General features: G+C 37.3%; 1 protein-coding gene across 3 annotated transcripts; it reads left to right on the top strand.

Moving 5' to 3' along the window:
- The first annotated feature begins 32 nt into the window (after positions 1 to 32).
- On the top strand, positions 33 to 19689 carry cobl (cordon-bleu WH2 repeat protein). 3 transcript variants are annotated; one of them, XM_055163321.1, is made up of 12 exons: positions 33 to 129; positions 500 to 588; positions 803 to 859; positions 2433 to 2612; positions 6567 to 7116; positions 10817 to 11120; positions 12160 to 12368; positions 12442 to 13928; positions 14351 to 14575; positions 15099 to 15212; positions 16352 to 16624; positions 18531 to 19689. In XM_055163321.1, exons 1-12 carry the CDS (start codon positions 99 to 101, stop codon positions 18603 to 18605), a joined length of 3594 nt encoding a protein of 1197 aa, XP_055019296.1. In that variant the 5' UTR covers positions 33 to 98; the 3' UTR covers positions 18606 to 19689. The 3 variants fall into 3 exon arrangements, 2 of the variants coding, with proteins under 2 accessions (XP_055019296.1, XP_055019294.1); XM_055163319.1 differs by having other exon boundaries at positions 12157 to 12368; XR_008633422.1 differs by lacking the exon at positions 18531 to 19689 and having other exon boundaries at positions 12157 to 12368; positions 14827 to 15212; positions 16352 to 16387.
- Positions 19690 to 20175: the final 486 nt, after the last annotated feature.

Genomic DNA, 20175 nt, shown 5'->3' with positions numbered 1-20175 from the left:
AATTTGTTCTATTAAATGTGTATCTCAAAATAGTTATATATAGTAATATTATAAGTGTCCTTATTGTTTTTATTATTTTTCCAGTCCTCCAGCCTAAAATGGCTTCGGCACCTGCCCTTAATTATTCAGGTATATTAGTGCATCTATGCTACTAACAATGAAACATGTTCAGTGTCATGCATGTTTGGTTGCTTCACTAAACACCCTGTAGTCTTTTTAAACTAATTGACTAACCTGAATATATCTTCTCTTCCCAAACAGTATCAACCTCACTAATTATAGTTTGTGCAAAAAATAAAATAAAATGATGGTAGCACCCGAACTTGTAAGCAGTAGCGCCCTCTCCTGGGTGCTGGGTTTTATACTAGATAAATTATAGCACAAAAGAAATTATTAGACAGCAGACCTCAATAACATTCTTTGTCCTGTAGTTAATGTATTATTTAATGAATAAATGAAATGTTCTTATGTCATTTTTTGGGTTACATCTCAACTATAGACTCCCTGCGCTCTAGTACAAACAGTTTGGCCAGAGCAGAGAAGAAAGGTCTCCTGGGTATCTTTCAGTTCAGCAGGAGAAAATCTAAGGTAACATTTTTGAATGGTGTGAATGTTCATGATTTATGCATTTAGTTACAATAAAGAAGTTCAAACTGTCAAACTGTTTTGTTTTTTTTGGTTTTTTTTTTAGTTTTTTTTAGTTTAACATTTTAGTAGTTTAACATTTGTGAAACATGAAATGACTGACTGACTGCATGGCCAACTAAATGAATGCTGCTTGTGTTGTGCCTTGCTTTTGCAGACAGAGACAACATCTCTGGACATGGAGGATTACAATGACACAGAGGCACATTCTAATGTAAGCATACTATTTATTACTACTGATGTTAGAAACAAATGAATGAAAATTAGTACATTTTTATGCTTAGCTGCAGCATAAATTAAGCTCAAATTTATTTCATAGAAATACCACATGGATGCAAAAAAATGTAATTTACAAGCATCCCAGTCTTGATTGACTACTTAATCAAATTGAATGTTCAGCAAGAGCGTTTTGCAGTAACCCTGACATCCTCTTGGTGGCAGCAGTTCTTAGTTAAGCAGTAATTTTCTCTGAAGGAAATTACTTATTAGGATATATGAAAATTTCATTTATTACAACCTCATCAGCTTCAGTTTGTGCAGTGGACAATGATCTTTATAGCTTTAATGAAAATGTACTTTTGTTTCACTTACCATATTCTGATATTTTTTTCACACTGTGAGTTGCCATGTTGAGGCGTGCAAATTTTTTTGTTTACTCTACGTATACTACACAACTTCATCTTGTGAATATGTTTAAGAGTAAGCAGCTCTTTTATCATATGTCACCTAAATGCATTAACCCTCTCAAATTGTGCTGTTTCTAACAAGCAATTTTTCATCCAAAGTACAGATTCATCCTCCTATATTAGCAACATAATTAGAGGTTCTACAATATGAATTTGATTATGGATCCTCAAAACTGCAGCATCATTCATCTTCAACCCTAATTCAGATGATGTGAAAACCAAATGTTACAATTATATTTCATTGTTGTTCATTTTTAAGTAAACCATTTAATGTCCAACCTCATTAGGCCACAACAAGCCTGTTTGAACTGCATAAGTCCCAGCCATGAATAAATAGAGAGAACTATGAAAATGTATCAAGCCAGTCTTAATCACTACACTACACTACAGTTGTAGTCTGTAGTGTTTAACATAATGTTACCCTTATTATTTGAATAATATGGATTGACATCTGTGCACAACACAAACTAACAGACAATGCTTATACAGACTTATCAGCATGTAGGCTCAGATTGCTCCTAATTATCACTAAAAGTTGTCCTTTAATAGCTCTTTTACTTCAGTGTGTGTGGTCTTAAATTAACAACATTTTGTTCTAAATGGATTTTTGTGCATGTTACTGATAAATGTTGTGGTGATTCATATATAGAGAATATATTTAAATATTTAATTATTGCTACTCAGCCATATTAGATTCCAGTGCTTTTAATGCTAAATATGTACAGTCAGTTTAAAAATGTGCATGTTTAGTGAACATGTATTTCTTAGTTTACTGTATCACCCCAACTGTCCACAGTAATAATCCTCTATATGGATTCTGTAAATTTTCTGGTCTTTCCCTACTGTGAGATGTTCTAACCATGGATCCAATTAATTTCAGTGCCCTGAACTCTCTTTCCCTCCTTGCTCTGCCTTTATGCTGCATTGTTGCATTGTCTAAATGCATCAATTATTCGGCTTTTAATTACTTTTCTTGGGATCCTGCGGGTGTGAGGAATGGACTGTCTGGTTCCCATGTCCATAGTACTGGAAAGCCGCTTATTAAATGTGATGTTTGAATATGTACTTACTCATTCCTGATTCATATTTTGTCATCTTCAGGCCATGTCTACCATGTTTGGGCCACAGTATGTTGAAGAGCGGCCTCACATGAGCCAGTCACAGTCAGCCATGAACATCTCAAGGACATCTCCTAAAGCTGAGGCAAAGAAGAGGAGAGCCCCCGCTCCACCTGGAGTCCCTACTCACTCTACTGAACACTTAAGCTATGATGCAAATCAGGTAAGATGTCAATATCAGTCCCAAATATTTTTTAAATGCAGGTTTGCGCTTTTTTTCCACCTTCAAATTTGTAAGATTCAGAGTGTAACTGTGTGGTGTATGAGTCCAAACCCCCCTTCTTAATGAAAGTTGGAGCTATGTGAAAAATTTGAGCCCATGCTGTGATTGACCTGACATAGTGGAACAACTCCTGTGGCAGTCTTTGCTCTGCATGTTTTGACCTAAATTTCAGCACCTCAAGGTCAGGGTGACCTGTATTGTCTACATTAAAAGAACAGCTCCCCACAGTCTCATTATAGTGTTATGGTGGCATTCTGGGAAATGGTGTTTAGCAACTAACCCCTCCCTCTCTGATAATGTCTGGAATAGCTTTTGTTTATTTGTCCTTCCTTAATTAAGAAAAGTGAACTGAGGATACAGGGGCAGAAAACAAGATACAAGAGGGTGTCCAGCTACTGCGTTATTTTGGGAGCTGCAAGTATCTCAACTTTGATGGCAGTGTTTCTTAGTTGGGAGCCAGATTTTTGACAATGTGACATTTACGTGACAGTGGTGGTGTTATCATGCAGGAATATTGTTTTAATACATGGGCATGTTTTGTAGATAATGTAGTGACTAGATTGTGTGTTTGGTGGCGTGAGAGCAGCTTCATGAACAGGAGAGGAAGGTCATCTGAGGACGTTCTCTACTGATATTAGATCCCTGTTCCTCGCCATGTGCCTTCTCTGAACTCTGACTTGGTTTGGACACAGTTCTGCATGTCCACACAGGTCAGACTATGCTGTGCTGCAGAGCTCTTCATGACAGTTATTTTTACAACAAGGACATTACGGTCACACTCATGTCTTCTCTGCAAGTTTATTTATAGCCTAGCTTAGGTTAAACATTTCCTATGTGTTTTACATTAACATAGGAAATATTGCAAAAATTCATACAAGTAGAAACTTTAAATGGCCTTTGTCATATTGATTAACAAAACTATGTCAATGTTTTGTAATTTCTTAAGCATTTTTTAAAGGACACAGAAACTTGTGAAAAACACACAGAGCATCAACACAGATTTATGAATTGACTCATATAGTCATATACAGTAAGGATAGCTAGTCTTCAATATGGTAAACATATTCATAATCAAAAATTAAACTGAAGATTTCCTAAAGATCGAGACAAAATACATGAATAATGGATAATGATTTTGAATTAATGAACCATGTTTAGATTGTTGAGGATTATTTCCCATAATGTTATAAAGTTATAATTTAGTTCTATCCCTGAAGGTAATGCAGTTATAATAATACATTTTTAGAAACTATATACAAATATGTCTTGCATTTTCTTGCATCTTTAAACTCAGAAACTAAATAGTTATGTTTTCTTCATTCTGCCAACCAGCAGGCTGTGTCTGCTTTCATGAGAGTTGCACTAAAATGTTTTGGAACATTTAGTTCAGAGAAACACAACCTACTTTTCCCAAATGCGATAGGAAATCTGTTATTGTGGTTTGGAAAGGAAGCCATGGCTGCATGGCCAATTTTGATTAAAGAAAACATGTAACAGTCTTCTCTGCTAATTCAGATTTTAAGTGTGTTCTCTCAACAAGTACATGTACAAAGTATGCTAGAATCAATAATGTCATCCCATGTCATGACAGAAGTTCAAGTTGGAGTCTAAAATGAGTTCTGAAATTTGGTTTTGAATGGTTTGACATGAATGTTGTACAGAGGTCTTGTTTCCAAAAGGGCAGTATAGCATGAAATCTTGTTGGCATGCCCTCATCCTCACCTTCTGGGAACGACCTAAGATGATAAATACTCAAGGATGAGCCCCGTTGTTCAGTTAAGTTCAGTTAAGTTCTGCAGACATTTGAAGGAGAAGCTGTTCTAATAGTAGGCTACATATATGGGTCAAGGTATTTTAAACATGAGTGATTAACGTTACTCTAAACACAGTTATTCATGCTGTGTCGTCAGGGACAGTTTTGAAGATATGTAGTTCTATGATAAGCATCCTGACATTATTAACTTCAAATTCTTATTCTGTTAATGAAAAAAGTCTGTAAATGTTATAAATGCATAGTTATCTCTTGGGTGTAATAAACAGAAAAAAACAAAATGGAAATTCCTGGTAAAAACATATTTTAGTGGGTTAGTTGGACAAGTAAATGACAACGAAAGTGGGTCATGAATGCGTCTCCTTATCCTCAGCTAGCCTTCTAGACCCCTCCTGCAGACACATTGTTAACATAAAGTGCTTTTATCATCCATGCTTTCACATCCACACATGTTCATTATTACACACAATACACCCAACACACGCTAATTGTGTGGCAGGCTACTGTTGGATGTTTTTGACCTCAGTGCTCTCTCAGTGTTGAGACATATCAGGCACTATTATTATCTGTGACATGCACATACGTACACATATAGACACGCATGTATGCATGGATGTACTCATGCATGCTGACAAACAGTAGCACACAGCCACACTGTACCCATACACACACAGCATCTCACATTCCACATTAGCATTGTAATGTCGTCTTGTTTCGAAGCCCCTCACCCATCAAGAGCTCTTGAAAACAACTGATGAATAGTCACGCCACCAGGTTGAGGCCTCCATGGGTGGCCCTATCTGATCAACATGCTCCAACATGGGGCCCTAATGTGGCTGAGGAAAACTTAATGGGCACACCAGAGTGTCCTGGCATGGCCTTCTGTTAGTGTGATTAGGATGGCTTATTGCCTGAAATTCAAAGCACGCCATTCTAAAATAAGTAGTACAAGACTGAACATTGTTCATTATCTGTACCTGCTTATTCAAGTGCACAAATTATATTTGTTGCAACAAAATCTCCTATATTTATAAACCAAGAAGATTTATTTTAAGGTTTTCTTATCTTATCTTCACTATAATTTTAATTCAAAATGTAAAAATTGTATTAAGTAGACTAACTTTGCCAATTAATCAATGCAAATTGTTAACTTGTAAAAATACATTTCCTACTAAATACAATCTGACCACAAATGTTTTACAGAAGAAAATCTTGAGTTATGGTTTCAGGGTTTGGCTGGAGTTTTAAATACCAGTTGCGCTCCCAGTAATGGCACCAATAAGCCTAGGAGAGCTACACACACTTAACCCACAACCTCTAACAAGCCCCTAATCCAAGCTCCCGCCCCAGCGCAGATATGAGATATACTGTTTCACTGTGTGTGGAGACATACAGTCAGTCACACTGCAGAGGCCACAGCCCTGTTCTTTTCATAGCAGGGCTCTACTGCAGGCTTATGTTTCGCTCTAAGGAGAACACACACACAAGTTTAGCCACACAATTGCATGAACATAACACACACTCTCCTATCTATTTTGTTTCTTTATTGGCTCCTCACCCATTTCATTTTCAACTTTGGCCCACATCCACTTGTGTATCTGCGCTCATATATGTATGAAAGCCAGTGAGGGAGTAAAGCAGGAGAGAAATACAACCTGTCAGGGGGTCTTTTGTATTTTCAGAGCATGTCATGCAGTGAGTTCAGTGAGTTCACTTGTGTGAACTCAGCTCGTCTGCTCTTGTCCTGCTGCACGGAGCAACTCTGCATGGCCCTCTAGGCATGTTGATGTGAAGTTGGACTCTTCTTGTAGGACTACTTTCACTTTTGTGAATTCCATTTATCATGTGTTTCATTGCTTTCTTTTTTATAACTAGTAATTATCACTTTGAATTTGTATTAGATAATTAGCTGAAGATTAATAAATAGTTCATAATAGGTAATTTGTTCATTTGCAAAATGTTACTGCACACCAGTCTGTAAAAATTGTTTCTTCATGGTCATAGACATTTATTAGAATTAAGGAAGAGAACATCTGCAAACTCTCTTGGCTTCACCACTTTATACTTTTGATTTGATTCGTCTGATGTAAATTTAACTGTCACTGGTTCTGTTATTCCATCAGATGAGTCTTGGCACAGACACTCAGCAAAGGAAAAGGAAAGCTCCTGTCCCACCCCCAACACCAGTTTCTCTTTCTTCTGGCTCTGAGGACATCTCTGCCACTGCCACACCTGTCAGCCAACACATCCAAGCCCCCACCCCAGTGGAAGAATCAACCACCTTCACCACCACCACTGTAGTAATAGAAGATATGACACCAGTCACAGTGCAATCTGCTGTATGCTTTAACAGTCTTGACCTCAGATCTTCTACACCAAGCAGTACCAACTCCGATAGCCTCGCTGTCCAAGACTCCAGCTCTGAACTCAGCCAAAGCCTTGAAGAATCTGATGCTGCTTCTCACTGTAGCATTACCACTGGCAGCTCTGTTAGAGGACTTGCTCATGCCCAGGCCATAACAAAAGGCTCAATTTCCAGAACAGAGAAGTCAGAAAGTACCACCAACATATCGGCAAGTGATGTGACTACAGCCAGTAGCTCCAGGTCTGACACAGAGTCAGCTATCAACCTTAAAATGGAGGAAACTGACAATAACAGGCACAGTGGAGTTGGTAAGTACAATATAATGTTACTTACAGTTTCAGGGAAAAATGGCTGTTGATCAATTCATAAAGTAAACACATGATAATAGATTTGACACACAGTATATCAAAAGTTTTGATTTGGACTTAATTGTCATTTTACTGTATGTTTGTCCACACAAATCAATGATATGCTGTTTCTTATCAGTTGACACAGTGCATCAGCATTTACATTAATAATAAATTGAAAAGTCTAGATAAAAATATTTAAAAATTACTAGTGCACACTCACATAACACATAATTTAGGCACTTTATTGGATGCTGTTCTGTGACAATGACTAGAAGTTGAAATAAACAAACAAACAAAAACAAAACAATAATTGTGAATCCTAGTCAATTTAATGAAATCATTTTAAATGAAATTACTGCTGACACTGACACAAAATTTCCACTGTAGTCCCATTTGTATGGCAGCTGCTTGTACAATAAGATCACATATTTTGCACTGAATGTTTTAGTTTTTTAAGTAGTTATTTTAAATGTATATTGGATTATTTTTCTTGATAAATAGTGTCCTGCACTTGTATCGCACTTTTTGAGACTGAGGAACATGAAAAGTCAAAATGACATACAGCCTTATGAAACACTGTGGGTGTGTATAAAATCATGGTTGAGGGATAAAAAAACAAGAAGAACAGGCCTATGGGACAACGCAGACTCTGTCTCTCACCCACACTTTTTACTATCCTGTTCTTAAAGACAAATTTTTACTTTTAAAAAAACATTTTAAAGATGGATTACATACATTTAATGGAGACTTGTGCAGCAGCAGGTTGAACTCTAGTTGGCCTCATATTGATCTTTATACAACCCACATCTTTCTGTTGAAGAAGGGTGGGATTGCGGCATGGGGCTGTCATGTCTGACAAGAGATGAGAAGGTTGTGAAGCTCAAAGAAATGCATAAATGGAGGAGGGACGAAACACCAGGACTGTGTTTAAAAAAGGCAGAATGAGTATGGGCTTGACATGTTTGAAGCGAACTTGACTTGTAGCAGAGGGACTTGATTGACAGCTAGATGAAGGTTAGAAAGACAGTGTGTTAGACACAAGGTAGCACCAAGCTCCAAGATCATGGTTGTTAATACTGAACATGTTGCTGTGAAGTTTTGCACTTTCCCCCCATAAGTAACTTAGTATTTCCTCGTACGGCTCTCACTACTACTTTTTTTTTACTGAACAAGTGTGCTTTTTTGTTTTACATGCAGTTGATGCAGTGGATTTTCTGCCTGGTAACAGTATAAGTGAACGTCAGGGCTCAACAAATGCTCATTCTAAATTTAGTGTACACTGTTGTTTAAGGCTTGTGTATACAGTTAAACTTTTATTCATTTCTTTCCACCTTAGTTTAGCAGTAAGTATAAAATAAGAACTTTATACTGACTAACTCTCTATCTTCAGGTTTTTCTCCTCTTTTCAAAGAGTTCTTGTTGGATGCATGCATAGACAATCATTTGCACTCTCTTTTTCAGCAATCTGTGCCCTAATTACGTCACTTTCTTTTTAAGCAGACAGAGTGCTTCATATCTGTGTCAATCCAAAAAGCCATGTTGCTTATGATACAAAAGGTCAGGGCTGGGTCAACACCAATCAACTTATACTGCTTATTATGTTACAATGATAATGCTTTTGTGTAATGGATAGATTGTTGAGTCACAGTACTGTTCTGTGAATGTTTTTTTTTTTTTTCTGTGCTGATGCTCTCCACTAAATTGGTTCAAATCTCATTACATTGTGTTTTATCTTTTGGTACCCTCCCAGTGTACTGCTGTGGGCCTGTGCGACTGAGAGCCAAACGCCCCTGAAGTCCTCTTGTGGCTTGACCTCTTCCTTCTTCATCTGTTTTTCCTTTGCTTATTTTATTTTTCTTTCAGTGTACTATTCTTTTATTCCTGTGTTGTTTTAAGATCTCTTTGCATATAGCCAATAGCCTAGCCCTAGTTTCAGAATTCAGAATTCAGAATTTCATGCTAAAAGAGTAAATCTTCTGCTAAGTGTTCTTTCTTTTGTTGTGTAGCTAATTCTTCTTTCTTTGCATTTACTGTTTTATCAGCCCTTTGTTATTTTTTTCACAATGATTGCTTAGTTAACAATGTGGTACCAGGAGGAAAGATAGAAAGTAGTAACAAGAATGTCCTGATGAGTTGAATGTATCAGTTTCCAAGATGATTGATGAATGACATGAGGGTAAATGAGCCTATGAGGCAAGGCAATGTGATATCTGCAGATCAATACTGGTGCTATATGATATCTGTGGATCAATAGTCCAAGACATATGTTTCTCTCAATGCTAGAGCAAGAGTCAGCATTTAGAAACCCTAACCGCCCTGCCTTTGCCAGCATTATGAAAGGCATACTCCATCAATGACATTTTGGTTTTTACGTTTTGCAGTCTGTCTAATTTAATTCTTAAAGTAATAATTCTCATACAAGACATATGTATCTAGAGAAAATATAAAGAAAATGTTTATATTATATTTTAAAAGATGAGAAATGTCATGTGTCATTAAGATATCAGTGTGAGGTCATGTTAGAACAAGCAAGATAATATTTTTTAATACATTGTTTGAGCTTTTGTAAGTCTTTTATGGAACAGTTTACCATTAAAATCAGGCAAATCTGTAAAAAAAATAAAAAAAAATAAATAAATGTATATTGTGATTTGTAGATATGTATGGGTTGTGAAAAAAATGCTTTTTAGTTTGTAATGATGCGTTCAACAGTACCGTTCAACAGTACCGTGTGACTAGGTCATAGGTTGAGTAAACTGTGTGTAAATATTGCTTGTGATTTTGGCCTGTTGTGCATGACAACATCAAGTGGTGCACGTGTGCAATTGTGCGTCTCTGTGTGCATATTGTGGCTGTAGCTGGCATGACTAAGCTGTTGCTGGGAAGGAGTTGGGAGGACAGCCCTGTGAGTCATCACCACATCTCCTGGAACTCACTGTTCCTTCCAAACCATTAGGACCAGTCCCAAAACTGACAGGCCCTGTTTACACATACCAACAACACAGACGCTGAAGGACAATGAATGAATTCTGTCAGATGCACTTTGTGCAGCTAAGATTATCAGCACTACAAAAACCTATTAACCTAATGGGTGGGATGTCCAAATCATGTGTGCCAAAACAAACCATGCAATGATGCTGTTATAGTCTGAAAGGGAAATCAGTGCCAGAAAAAAGTTCTGCATGAACCACATGACTGCCCAGAGCATGAGTGTATTCTGGAGATGAGAAGAGATTTGTCACTTCATTTTAAATCACTATTGTTAAACCCTAATTAGAAAGATTTGTTTACAGTAAATCTGCCCACACATCATTACACCACTTTATCTAGCCACAAGTGGGCTGGTTCTGGCCTCTTATTTTATTTTTTATAACCTAAATTATTGTGATTTTCTGCATTTGGAACAAGTCTATTTTTTTCTGCTTTTTTCTCATCCCTTTTGCTTGCCTTGCATTACATGTTGCATTACATGTTGCATTACATGTTGCATTACATGTTGCATTACATGTTGTCTTTCTTAATATGCTTAATGTGTAGTGATGGTTTTGAGAATTTATCATTACATTTTATACCCATTGCATGCATACCATGACTTGGTGTGTGGGTTATTCATCTATTAATTGACTGTATTACATATGCAGTTGCTGATCTCTTGCAGCCTGGCTCCACTCCATGCAAAGCTCTGCAGCCAAAGGTCACTGTAAAGAGATATCTCCAGAGGAAACAGTGTCTTTGGGCAGTAATAGCAGTGGCATGAGTTTGCCAGACCAGGGCTATGCTGCCTCTGAAGGTCTGGCTGATGGAGAAGACTCTGGCTTGGTTAGCTCCCCCTCTGAGACCCACACCACATCCCCAGATGGGAGTCTGTCTCTGGATGGAAGTGCGGGAGGAGAGAGACGCATGGGAACAGCCATGGACAATTGTAGTGACAGCGATGAAGAGTCCTGGGGGTCTCGGCACAGGTATGAATAACATATATCAGTGTAAATAAAACAATAAAGCAACAGCAAGAACATAAAAAGTCAATAATACAAATGAAAAGCATATAACAGTGTTAAATTACCATTTGGACTCATATTTAAAACATCTGTAACATTTGCAAATGTAGATTTATTGACCCGGGGGCAATGACTCATTTACTACCTTTCCTGTTAATCTATCTAGTATTCTGCTTCCCAGAATTTCTTCATTCTTAATTTAATTGTGATTTATCTTTTTACGTGTTCCTTGTTATTTCTCAGACTTTAGTGTTTGCAGCAGGTTACCTTAAGTGTAAAGTTAACTAATGGAAATTGTGTTTAAATTAGGATCAATAATAATGATTAAACTCATTGTGTTTAGAATATTTTATCATCCTTGACAGCAGCTGCTGCCTTATGCTATGTCTGGTTGGCAGCCCTAGTTTAAAACAACATCATATTCACACTCCTCCATGCAAATGATACCTTACCCAGTTGATATGGTTGCCAAGAAAATTGTATTGGCTTGCACTGTGCTGCTTGCTTTTTGGTTTTCCAGGAACTCACTAGAACCCTGTTTTCTGAGTATCATTCCCAAAATGTGGAGCAGACCAAGGCTTTTTTGAATAAGGAACTATTTGGTTTGGCCCTCTTACGGCAATTTGTTTTAGGCAAAACACCAATCCTTCACATGAACACTCTTGTGAACCTTTGAGCAGCGTGACGGAAGTTGAAAGTGTGGTAATAAAATCTTCACAGCTGAATGTTATGAAAGACTTAAGACTCCAATGAAAATAATATGAGCCATATTTATTTTAGAGTAATTCCACTGCACTTACCCCTTGGTTTTTTTGCGGACAGTTATTGACGGGAAGGTTGTTGGAATGCAATACTGGAATCAAATAAACACTTAGGAACAGCTGTTATGTTGTAACTTTATAAAAATAGCTTTGGCTTCTTCACTCAGTGCCCTTTACACGCACTGTGAGAGTTTACTCTCTAGTACTTTTAAATGTACATGTATTTGTTATGTCAACAGAAGAAGTGACATTACGCCACACCCCAGAGCAGACAGGCTCAAGCATCAAGATCTGTCCGCTCAGCTTCATCAGACTTTGGCGGATTTGGAGTCATGTCTCGCAGACAGTAATGAGGTCCCAGTTTCTATAGTGGACCATGATGTGCCAGTCACAACTATAGATGAAGTCGTGCCAGATGAGGGATTTTGGGCTGAGTCAGTTGTCGCCAATGGTACAGTATTAAGTCTCGTATATGTTAAAATCTTATTGACTCTTATTGATTTATTATTTTTTATTGTCTTCAGCTTCAAGCTACAGTGATGAGCTTCAAAACAGAAACAATAATGCTCACACAGCTGATGAGACTAATAAGAGTTACAGCACAGAAAGTAAACAGCTTTCTCAACATAAGCAAAAGTCTATGCATGAACCATCTAAAACACATAAGAAGAAAGACACTATCAAGGAATTAAAAGCAAAAGAAATAAAAAAGTCAGAGGCAGCTGTTCAGTATAAATCATCCTCTGAAGCAAAATCTAATTGTCAAGAGCAAAAGGACAATAATAAAAGTGATGTTAAACCTGAGGAGAAGAGTATCCACCAAGCTGCTCTGTCACAAGGGAATCAAGAAGCTGTTAATTTGCCCAGAGTTCACCACATTATATCCACTTCTAAACCTTTTCAGAGTAAAATCACTCCCAATGTCACCTCACGTTTTGGGATGAAGACTTTTACAGTTGTTCCCCCTAAACCAGCTGTCTTACATGCTGCTGCAGGACAACTCGCCTCTACAACCCCTGGTGCCATAAAGATTGACGAACAAGGGAACATGGTAACGGTGTCCCATCGTAGAACTCCTGATGTATCAGAGTTGAGAAACGGCCATGATTTTCCTCTTCATGGAAAAGCCACAGCCTTCTGGAGCTCAAATGAAAAGCAAGAAGATGCCGTGCGCCCAAATAAAGTCCAGGCTGATAAGGCAAAAGACAGTTTGGATAGCCATAGACGTGTTGGGACAAAAACCTCTGAAACAACCCAGAGGTCCACTGAAACAGGGAGTTGGAAAACTTCCCAAGGGACACATAATAAATCCACCCTGAAAACAGAGTCCAAAGAGACTGCTGAAGATGCTGCTGAACAAACAGAAGATATTGACACTAAACAAAAGCATAACACAATGGCAGAAGACAAGTTATCAACAGCTATCTCCTCAAGTCAGAGACCTGCACAACCTCCATTTCTAACAGATGTGAGGAGAGACCTGACTTTCCTTAAGCCATCCAGAAGAACCTCCAGCCAATATGTTGCATCAGCTATCACAAAATATGCCCCCAAAACAAACATCAAACCTGATTATAACCCCACAACTCAGGAATTTCCCCCCAAAACACAAAATACTGGCTATCAAAAATCAGGCAGATCAATGCAAATCAATCCTCAACACTCATTCCACTCGAGCAGTTCAAGTTTTACATCCAGCCCCTCTGGTCCGAAGAGGTCCGTTAGTTACCCTGAATATATAACATACAGACAAGGAGATGGCGCTGATGATGTGAAGGAGGCAGGAATTTCAGAAAAGAAATTTGAATCTGGAAAGGGAAGCTTTAGGATACAAGAAACACAAAAATCATCCAATAAGCAATCGGTTTCCTCAACACAATTAAATGTTAAAGTTAGTGGTACATTCAAATCTGTTCAGCGCCGAAGTCCAAGTCCATCTCCTAGCCGCCCTCAGTGCTCATCAGATGAACCACCTACAGGACTGAAAAATGGACACCAAGAGCAGGCATTGGTGAGTGGCTTTGATTTTTCCATTAAAGGTGCACTATGCAACTTTTCTGGTGGAAGGTGGAGATACTGTTACTTTGTATGGAAAGTTCTGCAGTATGTAATTAAACTTAACTAACTCCATGAGACAAGAAGATTATGGCCCAGGCAAAGATCAAATCTGTGGACAGGCAATCCCAGTCATTGTAAGAAAGTAAGAGGTATTTTTTTGGAAGCACTTTAAATGAGCAAATGCCCTACAGTTACAGGTGATGTCATACTGTGGAACATTCCAGGCAAACCAGTAACATCTATAAAAACATATCCTTGTATCCTTGGTAACATATTGCACCTTCAAATAAAGCTAAATATGTAAAAAAAAAAAAAAAAAGCTTAAGAAAATATTACATTTTACCAAAACATAACATTTGTTAATTCTTATTTTAGAATAATCCAGTCACTATCCCGTCTCCAAACTCCAAAACAGACGAGGCCCCTTCAGTTACAGTAACAGACAGTGAGGCGACCGCCGAGCCTCCAGCGGTGACAGTGTTTGGGCCAGTGAAGAAGTTCAAACCGGTCATCTGCAGATCAGTGGAGAAGGAAACATCTCTACACAGCAGTCTGATGGAGGCCATACAGAGTGGAGGGGGCAAAGAAAGACTCAAAAAGGTGGGAGATGACATGACCATGACAATATAATATGTGTTAATAAAATAAAAATGAATACATCACCTGATATTAACATTTCATTATATCGCCAAAGTCTTGTAGCAAAAATATTTTAGCCAGATATGATATTTTTCATATGTATTAATGTTTTAATAAACTATTAATATTACTTGGTAAATTGGTAATATATCTGGCTGTTTTTGGTCACTGACATGATGACATCCAACTGTTGTTTATTTAATAAAAAACAGGAGATATGGTGAATGCTTCAATGGGCCTCTTGTGAGTCAGATAGAAGGATGTAAGACACTGGTGCTTTTTAAAGATGAGGCTGTCTTGTGTACAAAAATGACATGGACTTGGGTTTGATTATTTACTTCACTTGTACAACACTGGTAAGAAGTAATTGGTGCTTTTTGTGAGCTGATGTAAATTTAAATGTGTTTATTTCAATGACAACAGAAATGCTACTTACATTTACATTGACATAAGTGATTTTTTTTTGTTTTTTTTGTGTTGATAGATTTCCACCTCTGGGGCAAACCTCAAGAAACCATCTTATGTTGAGGAGGAGAATGAGAGATCTGCTTTAATGGCAGCCATTAGAGCCCAGGGCAACTCCGGGAGGCTTAGAAAGGTAAAATACTCTGAGCTATTTATACAGAGCACAGCACCATGTCTGTCAATCCTAAGTGAGTGTGAGAAAGATAAAACCAGGCGCACCATGTTCAACTATGAATGTTTACTTTATTTACTTACCGATAGTCACATGTGAAGAGCGATTCAATCATGCCTATGCTAAAGATGGTGAGCCTTTCAGTAGACTTGATCAAGGCTATGAAAGCTGGTGTGGTTGCATGCTCACAAAATGTGCAGCTGTAGCAACATCTGTGATTCTATTCTGGAGGGCTATTTTTTTCGGAACAGGAATTTCTGGAATGTCCCTAGACTAAAAATATTTCAAAAACCATGCAGGATCAATAGCCAAAAAATGTTAATATTAGATTTATTTATTTATGCATAGAAAGCAGCTAAATCAAAAATAAAATCAAATAATGTTATTTGCTAGTAATATTTTATAATTTTCACTGCAAATATTGTAGTAATTGTTAGATCATCACACTAAAATTAAAACCACTTATGTAAGCTTTGTAGATAGATTATCTGTCCTTTGAAACTATTAATTGCTGAATTTATATTAAAGGGTCTATATTACTCAATTTTCCTATCTGTTAATGTTTCTTATGATGTTTCCTCATCACAAACATACCTGGAGCTGTTTTGTTTCATTCACATACCACCCCTGCATATTTGGACCAAGTTCTTCTCTCAAACAGAAAACACTCCACTGTGCTTTTAAACTCCATACAGCTTCACTAGAATCATTTGGATGATTTCAGCCCTTGAATTGCCAGTCTCTGCTGAACTAAATGTAAAAGGTAGCTTTTAACTTGAAAAATACCACTTCATGACATCACAAGGTGGAACAGAGCATTTAGAGCTTTGGGGATGTAGACAGACTAATAGTAAAAGATTACTTATCACACACATGTTTGAAGTAAACAAAATACAACTTCAGATATGTTTTTGAGGAGGTAACATGGGTTACCACTCACAGGAGTCAGTTTTGTGTAATATAGGATATTTAAACTGTTGACAATATCAATATAACATAACATAAAAAAATAAATTAGAATAGAAATATAAAAATAAATACTATTTGGGTTACTTGGGTTATGTGTAGTGTGTTATTATTTTTCATTTATCTTTATTTAGACCAAATCTGAAGCTGCTGGAGAGCTGGAAAACTTCAGAAAGACTGCCCTGCATGTGAACAGCAGTGCCCAGATTTCTTCAGCACCATCTTCTTCCCAATCCTCCTCAGTATCTTCACCTCCTACACCCATAGTGGCACCTCCACCACCCCCACCCATCCTACCAACACCAAAACCTTTCACCTTGTCACAACCAAGTATGAACTCAGCCATGGCGAGGGAGGCCATGCTGGAGGCTATCCGCTCTGGATCAGCAGCAGAGAAGCTAAAAAAGGTACAAACATTTTCTGTTCTGTGTTTGTGTCTGTACTTTTTATATTTAAATAGAACACACTTGGGGGAATTCCACTACCATCAAATATAAATGTTCTGTTTGGCAGCTTTGCTTTTAAACTTTTGCAAAAGCAGAAAATATAGTAAATAAAAATAGAGTAGTGGTAGTAGTGTAGTGAACGGTGTAAATAAGTTGGTATCATTGTGCTTGTGGGGCTTGATCAAAACAGCAGCAGAAAAACATAGCAGACAGATAAAGGAGCGTGCACACATATACAGTGGAAGAGCCCAGATCCGTACAGAGATACTCTAGTGACATGAGACAAGCTTCTCCTCCTTTGTTCCCCTGTCTTGTTCTAAGAGATCATAGGGAGAACAAAGATTGCCTGCACGGCGGCAGCTTGCAAACTCTAAATGAACTCCAGACTGTGAGCATCATACTGTATCAGAAAGTTCAAATTCAGGTTAAGGCCTGTTTCAAATTACTTACTAGAAATTGATATTAATGTTTTGATTACATAAAACATTTAAAATCAATCAGTTTGTGTGCTATTAGGCACGTGTTTCCCTGTCCCCTGTGCCTGTCCCTTGACCATTTAGAAAGCTCCAGGATGCTTCTTTTGTGACTCACCTCCAACCACAGGTTCCTCAAAGTAAAAAAAAAATGCTGCCATTACTACCAGAAGAACTGAAGACACTAGTGTTAAATGTATTTTATTAACATAACGTTACCAAAAATATTTATGCTAGATACAGGAAACCACAACCACCTCAAACAGTTCTCTTAATCTTTACAATTGCAGACATGCACCCAATGGTAACACATAATGGACATACTTAATCTAGTATGCCTATCAATCTATAATACATCTTTCTAGATCTTTGCTTTTATCTTTAGTTTATTTAGTTTATTTGACAGGGACCTTGTACAGGAGCATTAAATAAAGAAACATTGAAGAGATACTTCGTATCAGGCTGTAGTTCTCGTAGCTATTTCCATCTACAGTTCCTGAGACAGACAAAACATAGAATACAAAAATAGCATAAACAAAGCAATCTATACACAAACAAAAGTACAGTGACGTTAAATATGTCTCAAACCCATTCACACCCTGCTCCTCTGTGCCGTTGATCAGGTATAATTTAGTTATTTAATGTTGGCACTTCTGTGTTCTTAAAAAATGTGTTCTTAATTCAGCACTAAACTTTTTGAAATCTTTGCATAGTTTCAAATGGGCTAGTAATTTGTTCCATTCTGTTATAGTTTTAAAAGAGAATGCTCATTGATATAGAGCTGTTTATCTTTTAGATATGCTACACTGGCCACAGCGTGTGGACCTTGTAGTTCTGGTCATCTGTTCAGTTGTTAATGTGACAATCCTTTTGAGTGGTGGCAAACCTTTTGAGTGGTGGTGAATTATTAACAAATCTTGAACAACAATCGCAAATTTCCAAATTGAATCATGTTTCCCAAGCTTGGCATTTTATGCCTGTCACTTATTTTACAGTGGTGATATTTTCTATTTTCTATTGAGGATCCTAAGTGCTTGTTTGTAGAGAGATTCCAGGGGTTTGATTGTCATCTTATTTGCTTGTGACCAACATGAAGTAACATAATTTAAATGAGAAAATGTGGGTGAAGGGCTTAAGACTTGGGCCAACTAGCTTTTACTATAGGTGGGAGATGACATAATATAATATGTGTTAATAAAATAAAAATGAATACATCATACTGTAGACATTAAAATGTTTTGAATATATAGAACAAGTACACGAATTTGGCATACTAATAGCCATGATTTGACTTTATTCCAAACCCTGTTTATGATGCATTCACCCTGTGGCTTAGATCAGCATCAAAACCAGACTATAGATATGCAATCATGACGTGTTGTGTCTCCCTATAGGTCGCTGTGCCCGCAAAGACAGTCCAAGTGAACGGGAAACTGGGAACAATCAAGGCAACATCCTCCACCATGTAGTAGTTTAGAAAGACACTACTTATCACCTCTAATTTTATGTTTTTGTTCTTGTGAAAGAAGTGACTCAAGCACATGCTGATGATGTAAACCTGGGGGACAACAGAGGATAAGGGTCAATGCAGTAAAAGTTAACCATGCTGAACCCACTTTTGCCAAATGCATCATATTATATTCTTTACATCATTTTCTGGACACATCTTGCCATGCGTACTTGAATTGATTGAAATTGGAGCAGTGCTAAAAGTGCCATTGAACAAGGGATTTTTTAAGTCACAAGATATTTTATAAGAAACCTTATACTGTTGCACAAGCAGTGTTATATTGGTGGCATGGTTGAATGGTTGATTTGTGAAAACTTAATGGAGTGCAATATTTGAATATGAAGGTTTTTTAGTTTGATTTGAAGAAGTTTGTGTTGATTTGAAACTAGATGGAAGGCAATTTTTGATTGACGATGCCATTCTGTACAGTTTTACGTGTGGTTTCAAAGACAACAGTGCCTGATACTTTATTTCTTTTATCTTCACCTTCAAGCTGCTGCTTTTACAAAAAAAAAAAAATTAGTACACCTTACATACACCTTACCTTTTTTAATGCCTTTTAACATATTTAAAAATAAATCATTGATACCACCTAAGACAGAAAGCTCATTAACGTCAAAACAGTTGTGAAGAAGAGCACTATATTAACACTATTGCCCATAATTATTATTTGTTGTATTACAGATGGATAGGCCTTCTGTTATGGTGGCTAATGCATTTATAAGATAGAAAAAAATATATATTAAAGTTGTGTTTGAAATCATAACTTAAATAAAAAAGCACAATTACTTAAATGTCTATAGTTGTTTATTCTATGTTCTTTTAGGAACAGTTTTTGCTGAAATTAAACTGAATCACTTTCTACTGATGCCTTGAGCATATTGTAGCACTGTATATATTGTAAAGATGACTACATTTGAATCAGAGTTTTATAGCAGCTCTTCCACTAACACTATTGAGATTAAAAGTGCATATTGTTTAACTAAAATGCTGTACATTGTAATTTTGTATATTTGATTGAATAAATGATTTTATAAAGAGTTTGACTGTGTGTGTGTGTTATTTACAGTAATAGACAGAAAGCCTTTCGCAGCATCTGGCAGGAGTTACATTCACCAGATGCTGCATGGATCATGTTCTGGAAAGCATCACTGGTCCATGTATGGTTCCCAGCAGTGCAGTAAACTACTGTCTTCCTCATCTCTTTACAAATATAGTGGTCTCTCTTACTTGCTTTCTCTCTCTTTCTTTCTTCCTCTCTCGCTGTGTATGTGACGGTTATGCTTCTTGCCACAGATGAGCTTATACTATTCCGGGCAGCTGCTTCAGGGCCTGAGTCATCACTATGGTCACAGAAATGTGTCGCTCCGAACTTGAACCTAACCTGCATTCCTGATTCTTGAAACACAATCCCGACCACGATACCCTCCCCCCAGTGACATTAGTGAAACATACACATACTCTACATCAGTTGCAAAATCACACATGGACTTGCAAGTAGTGGAAATGTATGACTCCATATATTTTTT

This window comes from Boleophthalmus pectinirostris, unplaced genomic scaffold, assembly GCF_026225935.1.
Source record: "Boleophthalmus pectinirostris isolate CB_2022bp ecotype Guang Dong unplaced genomic scaffold, ASM2622593v1 HiC_scaffold_6, whole genome shotgun sequence".
Classification (NCBI taxonomy): domain Eukaryota; kingdom Metazoa; phylum Chordata; class Actinopteri; order Gobiiformes; family Gobiidae; genus Boleophthalmus; species Boleophthalmus pectinirostris.
Note: the sequence above shows the minus strand (reverse complement) of the source record. Positions and strands in the feature narration are given on the sequence as shown.

What these genes read in the sequence shown, in the direction of transcription:
- cobl (XM_055163319.1), top strand. Translation starts at nt 99, where the DNA reads ATGGCTTCGGCACCTGCCCTTAATTATTCAG. An exon ending in TAAGCTATGATGCAAATCAG is followed by an intron (nt 2,613 to 6,566) that starts GTAAGATGTCAA and finishes TTATTCCATCAG; the next exon opens with ATGAGTCTTGGCACAGACAC. An exon ending in CAGCAGAGAAGCTAAAAAAG is followed by an intron (nt 16,625 to 18,530) that starts GTACAAACATTT and finishes GTCTCCCTATAG; the next exon opens with GTCGCTGTGCCCGCAAAGAC.